Below are 12,747 nucleotides of genomic sequence, written 5' to 3' on the forward strand. Positions count from 1 at the left end.
TCGACCGCGACTGTGCAGTGAGCACTGGAATGACTTCCTTTGCTTGCTCGTCGTATTTATACTAGGCAACTAGTCTACTCCCACCAAATGCAACGCACCAATCAGAGAATGTAGCAATCCAGTAAGAATTCTATATTGTAATCAGAATTCGTTTTCTGTGGTCAATAATTTAAAAAACATTTCACTAACGATAAAAACATTTCCATTTAGCAAAATTGTTCGAAAATTATCATGAAAATGATCTTTTCTAATAACCTAACAATCTAATCTAAACAATAAATAAAATTTTAACGAATATACATTCTGCCACGTATTGTTTTTTTATCATATTATGTTAAATCTGTTTTATTATTATTTATTATTATTATTATTATTTCAAAAATTTATTGGCTAATTTAAAATTAACTAAATAAAAAGATTAATAATATTAATAATATCTGTTTAATTTATTTTATGTTATTTATTCTAACAAGTTCATAGTATTATTATTATGAGTTTACATTGAGATAATATCTTTTCCATTTTCTTTCGTAATTTGAATATTTTTGTTTTTGGAATTAAAAATTTTGTATGTTATTGTATATTCATCGTCACAAAACTGTAAAAAGACACTGCATGGATAAACTAAAAATTTTTAATAAGATTACTTACCGATAATGCATATTGATTGACTAAATAGGCTTGGCATCTTTCTTTTGGATCCGTGCTTATATTATTAGCAAACAAATATATAAAAATCGCAACAATATATGAATATATTTAATGTAAGAAATTAAAAATGAAAAATTTTGAATTTCTTCGAATTAAAACAAGTGACGAGCGAGAATTTCAAACTAAGATTATTGACATAAGTCTTGATAAGTCTTGAGTCTTTTGTCAATTTTATTGTTCGAGCAACAATGTACTCACATAACGGGATCTAAACAAAGTCACCTATCAAAATATAAAATATTGTATTTGTTTCTTTCGATTACCATATTATATTGCTATTTTTCGATTGTACCTTTGTATAGTTGTAAAAATTGAAATATTTGAAAAATATCGCTAATCTTATTTACACTTAACGGTAATTTTTTCGAGAACTTTTTTTTCCTATTTTATTATTACAATTTTCGAGATAATTGTAAGAAGAGATTTTAAAAAGTTATTATTATTTTGGTACCAGTTTTATTAACAAAGTTATAATCAATGTTTTCTACGTCAGACCAACAAGAGTGTGTAAAGAAAATAAAAAAATCACTTATATTTTATCCGGTTATTTGATCTTCTAAATCAGTGGTTCCCGACCATTATTGACTTTCATACTACTTGACAGCAAATTTTTCTAAGTTATATTACTTTAACATTAAAAAAATAGTTATATTCTGTATTATTTAATTTTTTTCGTACTCTTCTAATACTCCTAAAAACCAAGTACGTATCCCAAGTTAGGAACTACTGTCCTAAATGAATTTTCTCAAAGTCGAGAGCTAGCTAAATTATTTTCTCGCATCTACAAACTGTAGATTCGCCTACATTTCATTAAAATTCTCAAACTTGTTTTCAAGATAAAATTAATAAATATAGAATTATACAAATATACAAGAATTAGTCATTTAATAGTATAAGATTCTTTTTTTTCCTTTTGAAAATAATGAATATATTAATTTAACAAAAAATTTTCAGTTTCATTCATATTCATTTGATTAAATAATATTTCACGTAGGCAAAAACTAGGGAAGAATTTAAATTTATTTGTACATTATTAAAACCATAAGCAAAGAGTAGCAACGCAGGATATAATTAGGTAAATAAAAGAATAGGAAAGTGAAATTGGCTTGTATAATACTATTACAACCATAAACAAAGGAAGACAATGCAGGATATATTCGAACAAATAAAGAAGCAGGAAAGTAAAATGTACTTATATGATAATATTAGAACTATAATCAAAGGACGATAGTGGAGGATACATCCAGGAAAGTAAAAAAGCGAGAAAGTGAAATTGGCTTGTATAATATAATTATACATAAGCAAAGGATAGCAACCCAGGATATATCCAGGTAAGTACAAGAACGGGAAAACTAAATAGGCTTGTATAATACTAATACAAACATAAGCAAAGGACAGCAACGCAGAACATATTCAGGTAAAAGTAAAAGAGCAAGAAAGAAGTGAAATTTACTTGTACTATTAGATTTGTACTATTATTTGCACTTACAAAAATACAGCAATATAGAATATAATCTGTCTTTATCACATCTTTATCCTATTTTAACAAAATCCCAATCTGGTTTTGACAAAAATTTGTCTTATATTTTTTTGAGCGTCCATCCATCCATTTACTTGTAATATCTCCATCAGAGATCACAAGTAAAAATGTTGTATAACAAGTAAAATATTTAAGAAATATAAATAGACGTAAGAATCCAGAATAAACATTGAAAATTTGAAAAAAGTTCAGCGAAAGAGTTTAGATTTGCATCTCTACCTGGAATCGTCATATAATTATTAATTCTATATCTGTAGCTAAAACGTTCGTTTCTGAAAAATTTTTTAAGAAATATCTGTATTAATTACTATATTAATTGATCAAGTTATAGAAAAGTTATCAATCCTTAATTTTTTTAGCCATTAATTAATTTTTTTCGCTTTTGATCGATATATTTTTTTATCAACAATTTTTTTTTCAATATTGATTGCACGAAAAAAAATCTAAATAAATCATATATTAATCACAATAATCTGTAATTATTTATAAAATAATTATAAACCTGAAATGGAACTGTTGCTTATTAGTTTCAACAATCGAATGATGTAAGAATTTTTCTATGGATTGATAATTTTTTGCAAAATAAAAATCAAAAAAATTCTGAGGATTCATATTATGTTCAATTAATTTTTTGTCATTTTGAGAATTAGTAGGATTACTCTTCAATTTTGCTTTTCGATTCTTGTTTTTATAGATGTATTTACGGTATATTTTCTCAAGGATAATTGTAAATCGTCAAGTAGGGAAAGATGAAAAAAAAAAAAGAAAGGAATTAGCGAAAGAGCATGTTTGAGGAGTTCGTGTGAGTTATAGACATAGCACAGTCCTCACAAAATCTATACTACCATTGATTAGAAAAGGAAAGGTGGAAATGTGTACGAACAATAATAGGTAATTTGTATAGCTTTTTCACGTTCAAATGTAATTAATTTTTATCCATTGAACGTATAAATTGAAGTTCCACCGTAAACCAAAGTAAAATGAACAAAAATAAACTATACATATTTTTTTAATAGGTCTTAGTTTATACCGAAATTTATCACGTCATGTTAATCTAATGCAAAAGCATTTAACTACTTTTTAAAATTATATCTTAAACATGATATAGCTTCAAATATTTTACATATATATATTGTTATTTTTAGAAATTAAATTGAAAATTAAACAGCAATATGATTATGTTATTGACGAAGGTATGGTAATTGTTAAAAATTAAGGAGAAATTTATAAAAAACATTTTATAAAAATAAGTGAAACATCGAAATTATTCCTGTTCAAAAAAAATATTTGTGGCCCTGAAAAGGACCATTTCCGTATTTATGTCTGAAGAATTATTTCTTAACAGTAGCTTTGTTGGTTGTAGCTTTTTTCGGTTTTGGAGTTTTAGTTTTAGCGGCTGGTGCCTTTGCAGTTTTCTTTGTTTTTGATATAGTTTTGGCTTGTGCCGCCGACTTTTTCGTTGTTTTCTTTTCAGCGGCATTAGCAGCAGCTGCAGCTGTTTTAACACCAGCTTTAACAATGGTCTTAACACCGGCTTTAGTAGCACCAGATTTAGGAGACATTACTTTAGTAGCTTTCTTTTGATCTACAGGTTTCTTTGCAGTCTCGGGGGTCTTTTTCGTTTTAGCTTTTTTGTTACTATTGACTGGTTTATTTGCTACAGCATTCTTTTTCTCCACAGATTTATCCGTAGCTCTTTTCTTCTTAGGAGATCTTTGAGGTTTCGGCTTGGCGATTTCAGTTGAAAGTTTAAAGGATCCTGATGCACCTTTTCCTTTAGTTTGTACAACAAAACCAGATGATACTGCAGTCTTTAAATATCGTTTTATAAACGGTGCTACTTTTTCACCGTCAACTTTGTAAGTAGCAACGATATACTTTTTAATAGCTTGCAACGACGAGCCTTTACGATCTTTTAATTCTTTAATAGCTGCAGTAACCATTTTAGAGGTTGGAGGATGCGACGATTTCGATCGTTGTGCTTTCGCTTTTGCATCCTTTTTCGGAGTAGGCTTCACGTTCTCGGTGTTACTTTCAATCGTTGTATTTACACTATTAGTTGCCGTATCTTCCATTATACCCTTTAGTGTAAATATTGCAAATCAAATAAAAAATAAATTTAAAGATGTACAGCTAGTAATTGTCCGACAAAATGCGGCAGATAATGCTCAGATTGTATATAAAGACAATTTTTTCTCTTCGTATTATATTCCGTAAGAAGTCAGAAGCTTGATATCTACTCTCACGAATAACTTTGTGGGTAATAGTCCGGTGAAAACTTGTCTCCCGTTATATAGTGCATCGTGGCTCACCCCTCGGCCAATTGGAGCACTACAGAAACTCAAGAATCTTTCGAATAATCCTATTGGTCTGTTTCTTAGTATGAAGAATTATATAAATACATACGATTCGGTTAAGCATCATTTCTGATACAGAACTTGAAGGATTTCTTTGTGTTACGATTTTATAAATTAAAATATTTCTCTTTCGAAGAACTTAAATATGTCTGGACGTGGAAAAGGTGGTAAAGTGAAGGGAAAGGTAAAGTCACGATCGAATAGAGCTGGATTACAATTTCCAGTTGGCCGTATTCATCGGCTTTTAAGGAAAGGTAATTATGCCGAACGCGTTGGAGCTGGAGCGCCAGTTTACTTGGCAGCAGTGATGGAATATTTAGCTGCTGAAGTTCTCGAATTGGCCGGAAATGCAGCTCGCGATAACAAAAAAACTAGAATTATTCCAAGACATTTGCAATTAGCGATTCGAAATGATGAAGAATTGAATAAACTATTGTCTGGTGTGACTATTGCTCAGGGTGGTGTCTTGCCAAACATACAAGCTGTTCTGCTCCCAAAGAAGACAGAAAAGAAAGCATAATTAAAAATCTATAAAGAAAAAACGGTCCTTTTTAGGGCCACCAGAATGGTTTTTTCTTAAGGAATTATCTCGTTTCTATTACGTTACTAATAATTTTGTATAAACAAAAGTATATCTTCGATATATACGAATTTTATTTTTTATATGTAGAATTGTTTTCAATTTCTTTTTTAACGAAATTTTATGAAATTAATGGTATTAAATACTTTACTTAAAATTACTGATATGTTTGACGCACAGATCATTCCCATGAACTACCGAACTAAAATTTCGCAACACAGTCAACATTATAAAAAAGCTATTTTAACAATAGAAACTTTATAATTAAGGCTAGGTAGATAGGATTACATCTAAAATAATGCCAAACTTAATTGAGATCAAGGCTTCATCCAGTTTCTATCTTATTCAACATATGTATAAATTACTTCCTTATATATTCTAAAACTAATTTGGTCTTATATGCATACGATACAATCATCTACTTCATCTTATTAGATTTGGATAACGTCATCAAAAACATCAATGAACGTTTAATAGACATAAAATAATATTTGGACCTTTGGAAATTTAAATTGAACATAGACAAGACTGAAACAGCCTAATTAATAAAAAAGATAATAGCTAACTCCCCAAACATCTCCATAGACAACACACATCTTATGATCACTTCAAATGTAATATTCAGGTATCTAGATCGACAGAAGATTTATCTAAAGATTTCATATTATATTATGAAATATGATTAAGAATCAACAAATGTCAAGGAATATTCAAAACCCTATACCTTCTTTAATTAACAGAAATAACTCTCTAAAAATTCAATTCAAATTATATCTCTACAAAGCTTGTGTAAAACTTTTTCTGTTAATATGCCTCATAAATCTGGGCAATCGCTGTTCAAATACATATCAAATCCCTTCAAAGATTTCAGAACAAATTCCTAAAAATTGCACCCTACAAAAATTATCCTTAACAAACAGATATCTTACAATCCTCATATATATATATATACATATATATATGTATATTTATATATACTGTATATATATATAGTAGCTAAAATAAAATTAATAACAAGTCACATTAATTTATATATAGTTTCTCTAATTTATAAAATTTTAATCGTATTAATTTGCTCATTCATTAAGGTATTAGAAAATTACTTTCTGCATAATCTTCTATTAAAGTTTAATTCTGTACATAGACAAATTCATATTACTTTTCATGAGGGTTCATACAATTATTATTAGGATAAGTGTAGGTTTTGGAAACTTAGACTCTAATTGCAGAGCAACTAAAGCCTAAGGAACTACGAAAAGAATATTTTTTAGGAAACATAAAGAAATGCATTATTTTCCCTTTCTGAAGTTTTTGAAGGTTTTTCAAAATCTACAAAAACCTTCAGGTTTTTGAAAGTTATTGTCAATTGTTATCAAGATTACTATTTCTGCACTAACAGAGTCTCTGCGATTTTGTTCCTAAAATAGTTGTATATGAAAAGAAAAATGAAGAAAATTGCAAATAATCGCAATGAAAAATTCCTAAAACAATATTCTTGACAGTCCCAAGTGCAACGTACATGCTATTTTTCATGTACGATGGTTTATATCATACGTTCGGTGATGATAATTGAATAAATATAACAAAAAACAAAAATAAATGCATAAAAATAAATATCAAATATCATATAAAAATATATAATCTTTTTAAAACTGGATTCAGAAGATATAATAAACGCATAGATTATGAAAATATTCTTTATTTTTAATGTTACATTTATGTATATATATATATATATATACATATATATATATATATATATATATATATATATATATATATATAAATGATTCTCTACAGTTAAAAAAACATGCAAATTATGTTTATGATTATTTATTTGGTGTTATATGAACTTATTTTATTTGACTTAATAAAAAGCCAAATCTTTCCAATCTTTTTTCATGCCATTTGCAGCATCTAAAATATCAGTTATTATATTAACATATAGAATCTGTTTATTTAAACAAAAATTTTAACTTTCCTTTTAATAATTCTTAATTTTTATTCACGTATTTTAATAACAACGTTCTTTACTCATGTGTAATATTTGTACGTCTTTTTTTTCTATATTGATTATACATTTGCAATATAGTACAATATTCGTATAAAAAAACGTGATTGATATACAATATCAATTAGTATAAAATTAAATATGAAAGTATATAAACGGAAAGTATATACGTTCTTCGTTACGAATATTATACATTTATGTTCAAGCTTATCGTATCAGATACATATTCACATTTTCTATTAAAATCATACGCATACATAACATTGCAAATGACTTATAGAATAGAGCCACAAGTTAGCTGGGCATTTATGTTTTTTAGAATAATAAGATTTCGATTAATTGCCTTGCTCGATTTAACCGCTGACAATAACAATAGCAGTCAAAAAATTCATGTTACAGTATTTATAGAGAGCCAATCAGATTGCGAAATTTGATATTGACAAATATTATATAATGAAAAATTTATTTATTCCACAATTGATAAATTTACTCTTAAAATTTACGAAATATTTTTTAAATATTTTGAACAATTCACTCCTATAACATATATCGCAGCAAATGAAGTCAAATCCGTCGTGGTAACGTTGTCATGGTAACAATGTGTTACGAAACGTTAGTACAAACTCCTATATAGTGGTTACGGTTATTGTAACCAACTTTAAATTCAGGGAACTAAAGACTTCGACATATGCATCGACGTAAGACGTAAACTATAAGTTATAATGTTAAGCGCCATCACATACGATCGCGTAGCTATAAGCTTTGACCAATCACGGTCATCATCGGAGAAATTACGCGAAAACATAGTTCTTAAGTGTCAAGTGCTGTTACATCTTCTTTTTTGCATTATATTTATATTATATTAAAACACTTATTATATTAAAACACATGCTCTTGATAATTTCAATCGAAATGTAGTAAGATACATAACCTCAAAATCTGTACTGAGTTAGTGTGACGTGCATTCATAAAATTTCAAATATCAAGTTTAAATGCGGGAAGACATATGATTGATTTTTAAAACGTAAACCGTATAAATTTCAAGCCTTACGAAAATTTTCAGAGCTTCGTCTTATATTGAAAAATATAAAAGGGAATAGTCGACTCTGATTGGTAAATTTCTTTAGCATTCATAAAATATTGAATGAATAAATTTGTATACATATCCAAAGATAATATAATGAAAAATTTATTTATTCTGCAACAATTGATAATTTTATTTTAAAAATTTAGAAAATATTTCGCAAAGTGTTTTTGTTACAATTCTATAAATTTATATTTTTGAGGAGTTTCAATATTTAAAAAAAAAAATGTAATTATGGTTAAAGCGTTGAAGCTGGAGTGTCAATTTATTTGGCGGTAATGATGGAATATCTAGATGCTGAAGTTTTATACGTACCTCCTATGTGCCGTATCTGTAAGTTAAATCTTATTTATCCCGACTGATAAAGTAGTATGGTATTACCGACTGATAATATATTTTATAGAAATGAGTAAAAAGTGGAAAACAGTTTCAAGAAAAACCGCAGCTTGAAAGACAAATAATAAAATTACTACTTACGTAAACGAATGCAGTAAATCGTAGTGTATACACGTAGTAGATCAACAATTACAGATGGAATAGTCATGCGAGTACTATTTAATTTATCAAAATGTTTGGTGCGTGGAACAAAACAAAAGAAGAAGCATTCAAATAATGCGTCTACAAAGCGATATTATTAAAAGCGATAATATATTGAACAGCTATTAATTGCATTTGGAGAAAAGAGATGGAAATTTGATCCTATATGTAATGGTATGAATATTATACTTGTTAAACAAATGAATTTTTATGATTATCAATATGGTTATTGTTTATTAGTGATGCAGAAAAATCACAAAATAATGAATTAATGGATTAATAAAATAAGTTATGAGAATAATGGATTAATGTATTGACAGAATAATGAATTAACGGATGCACAGGATATTGAATTAATGGATGTACAGAATAATGAATTAACAGATTCACAAAATAATATATTAATATATTCATAGAATAGTGGATTAATAGATTCACAGAATAAAGTATTAACATATCTCAAAATAGATATCAATGTATTCACAGAATAATATATTAATGTACTCATAGAATAAAGGATTAATGGTTTCACAGATTAATGTATAAACGTGTCAATAACCGTGTGGGTTATTGGCTGGATTTTTTATTCAAATTATTGTGATTATTTCATGTAAAATGAAATATGATTATGAAGTGCTTCTGAATATCAGTTGATACATAATTATCATATATAATGCAATTTTCATATCGTGAATCAATGGTGGATCATGCAACATTGTGACTCACAAGGGAGAGTACAGGATAATCTAGTCCATTCTGTGGCATGATCTATTCTATCCTGTGTCAAAAATTGGTACTAGGACCACTTGTATACGCTTATCCTATTAGTTTCTTTGTAAATATTTTCTTGTTCACACTGTGTGCAGTTATTCTTCAAGTGAACTTTTAATTTTCTTTTACTTTGTTTTTTATTTCGTTTTCTCAAAATATTTATAAATCTTAAATTTACGAATATTTTTTAGTTTTCACTAAAATTGTCGTATAAAGAGTAAAAAGTAATTTTTTTTTATCGTATGACGAGTATATTCATTAAATACAATTAACTGCTTAAAGTATCATTAATAATATCAATGAATTTGAGCAATAAAGTTATTGATCTTTTAAAAAGCTAGTTGACATATCTTTATAATTTAATTCAATTTAATATATAGCTGCATATATTCTGTTTGACATGAGTATATTCATTATCTCTTAATTCTTACTACATAACGTAGGTATATATGTTTAAAAGATATCTGTATACAGACATATACACATATTTAACAGTTTCAACTTTAAAAAAGAAAGAAATCGATTATATAAAGCGCAAGAAATCGGATCATCTCGCTTCGAGTCGGTGATTTATTAAGCATTGACTATCTACTTTGTTCTCTCTTGAGTGTTTGCATAATACGATTGATGCGCTTTAAAGATACATATACGGTCTATAACTGTCTAAATTTAAATTAAACATTAGTAAAATACGATGATGAATGCAAAATAATGGAATAAATATTATACTGTTATAATTAGTAACGTAAGATTTTTTATTAGTTAAAAATGAGTCAAATTATATTAATTTTTATATTAATAAAAAATTAACATTGAATATATTTTTATAATCAAGATAAGTTGTTTAGTTTTTAAATTGCACTTAATATGCTGAGATATATTTATTTCTTAAATTGTATTTAATAAATCAAGATATCTAAATTGTTTATTTTTTAAATTGTTTATAGTTGTTTTATCATTACCTTATTCTTAATCTGTCATAAGTAACTTCAATTAAATTTATATATACATTATTTAATTTAAAATAAATTAAAAATAAAAAAATATATCATTTTGCAATTCTATAGTTTTGCAATCTTTACAATTACAATGAAAAATTCAATTTCATTTAATGTCCATTTAAAATTTACGTAAGTTATTGTAACATTTTTTAAGTAAGTATAGACAAAAATAACTAAATTTTAATCATCAAAATAAATTATCATTCATCATGTAAATACGAAATCATTTAAATATCTCTTTCGAAATGCAATGAAGCGAACGTTAAGATCTATTGATTTAAAACTGAAGATCGAGCGAAGCACCTTATGCATGAATCGTTCATTTCATTTCATTCTTCCATCCTTTTGTATTTCGTAAGGATAGGTGCTGGTTCGTGTACAATACATAATAGTAATGCAACTTTCGTAAAAGAAGAGGTGTTCATAGAATCAATACGAAAGAAGAACGGAGTGCTCAATATACAAATATACTTCAGCAAGTAAGTAACTTGGGCAAGCAAGCAAGCGAGCAAGCAAGCAAGCAAGCAAACAAGCAAGCAGGCAGGCAGTGTGAAACGAACCGCTATAATTAATGTACGTCAATCCCGGAACGCTTTTGCAAGAGTAAATGCCACCGATATATGTATATTTAATGTGCGATACACATACAACATGTACACTCCCCCGCGATCGAAGGCCAACCGCTATCACTTCGGTCCTAAAGTGCCGCTACTATTTCTTTCCTTATTTCCACAACTATCAACTATCTCTCTCTCTTTCTCATTCTCTCTCTCCCCTTCTCACTCTGTGTCTCTTTGGAATATTTTATCTTGATTTATTATTTCATTTTCTCCCTGACCCTCCTGCCCCCTCACACGACCTAACTTTATCAACGACGAGAAATTATTTTATAAATGATGATGTATACTAGGTGTTCAATTTGTCGACCAGAAGAATGTTTATATAATTTTATCATAATGTATATTTAAAGAAACAAAGAAATGATAATAAAAGAGCGAATTTGACTCTTTGATATTATTGTAACGTAAACAAAAAGAAAATGTATAAACACGTACAATAAGAATAAATCGTGGTATTTTTTTTTCTTTATAGCGTTATCGGTTAACAATTAATTATTAATTTTTACTAATAATACACTCATCTTTTATAAAATAATATAATATAAAAAAAATTAATGAAATGAAAAGAATTGTTCTATCTTTTTCCCTTTTTTTTAAAGTATCAAAAGTAATTCTATTTTCAATGTAGTTCCATAATACAGTAGGGTAACTGAAGTGAAATGCTAAGATGTATGAAAAGAGCGCGTTTGGTCTTATCGTTATAGCAAACCTCGGTTTCTACTACGAAATGTTACCTGCTAGCACATTCGTGCCTTTTTCTCTCTCTCCCCCTTTCTATTCATACCGTCACGCACTCTAATTCGTTTGCTTTTAATCAAACCAATCTTCATAATCGTTATCTTACGAGTTTCTTAACGGAGCTTATAAATTCACTTGAATTTACAAACGATCTAGATCAGGTTCAATTATATATGTGTTTAATGGACGTTATAAATAAGAAACATAAATTATTGATAACGTTTCTTTTTTTTAGATTGTTTTGATTATATATTTAGAGTAATCTTATGCATAAAATATGATAATATATATTTTTATATTTTTTATTTACAATAAGTGATGAAATTATTTAACAATTATTATCTACAATAAAAATATATAATACATTTATATATTTTTATTCTTGTCTTCGTTAGTGTTATATTATTATTATATACAATGAATGTGTAATAATTTATAAATAATATATAAATAATTTTACATCACTTTTAATACAATGATTAGACAAATAAATTGTATTGTAAAATAAAATAATTTAAAATTGATTCAATAATCATTATCTATTCATTACTATCAATTCATCAAAGTTAACGAAGATAACCTTGGTATTAATGTGGAAGAAACGTGGATTCACGTGTATGGAAAAATATATACACGCCTATCGGTACACACATACGTTCACACGAGGTGGTCAACAGATCGGGGGTAGTCTATTACAAAGAGGGCGTGGTCTTTGTCTTAGAAAACGTATCAAACGTTCGATAAAAGGACTTAGAAGAATATAAAAGATCCACACGAAAGAAAAAAGAAAAAAATAA

The 12,747-nt window shown here is 27.4% G+C and overlaps 2 protein-coding genes and 1 long non-coding RNA gene across 4 annotated transcripts; 2 read left to right on the forward strand and 1 right to left on the reverse strand.

The window, feature by feature from the left end:
- Window positions 1–3,537: 3,537 nt before the first annotated feature.
- LOC124425415 (histone H1-like) lies at window positions 3,538–4,499 on the reverse strand. Its single transcript, XM_046965710.1, has one exon. The coding sequence runs from the start codon at window positions 4,324–4,326 to the stop codon at window positions 3,583–3,585; it is 744 nt and encodes a 247-aa protein (XP_046821666.1). The 5' UTR covers window positions 4,327–4,499; the 3' UTR covers window positions 3,538–3,582.
- Window positions 4,500–4,690: 191 nt separating this feature from the next.
- LOC124425558 (histone H2A-like) lies at window positions 4,691–5,169 on the forward strand. Its single transcript, XM_046966059.1, has one exon. The coding sequence runs from the start codon at window positions 4,754–4,756 to the stop codon at window positions 5,126–5,128; it is 375 nt and encodes a 124-aa protein (XP_046822015.1). The 5' UTR covers window positions 4,691–4,753; the 3' UTR covers window positions 5,129–5,169.
- Window positions 5,170–7,939: 2,770 nt separating this feature from the next.
- LOC124425599 lies at window positions 7,940–9,353 on the forward strand. 2 transcript variants are annotated; one of them, XR_006942544.1, is made up of 4 exons: window positions 7,940–8,312; window positions 8,528–8,616; window positions 8,687–8,994; window positions 9,061–9,353. It is a non-coding gene; the product is annotated as an uncharacterized LOC124425599 (long non-coding RNA). The 2 variants fall into 2 exon arrangements; XR_006942543.1 differs by lacking the exon at window positions 7,940–8,312 and having other exon boundaries at window positions 8,419–8,616.
- Window positions 9,354–12,747: the final 3,394 nt, after the last annotated feature.

Source organism: Vespa crabro, chromosome 7, assembly GCF_910589235.1.
Source record: "Vespa crabro chromosome 7, iyVesCrab1.2, whole genome shotgun sequence".
NCBI classification, from domain to species: domain Eukaryota; kingdom Metazoa; phylum Arthropoda; class Insecta; order Hymenoptera; family Vespidae; genus Vespa; species Vespa crabro.

What these genes read in the sequence shown, in the direction of transcription:
- LOC124425558 (XM_046966059.1), top strand. Translation starts at nt 4,754, where the DNA reads ATGTCTGGACGTGGAAAAGGTGGTAAAGTGAAGGGAAAGGTAAAGTCA.
- LOC124425415 (XM_046965710.1), bottom strand. Translation starts at nt 4,326, where the DNA reads ATGGAAGATACGGCAACTAATAGTGTAAATACAACGATTGAAAGTAAC.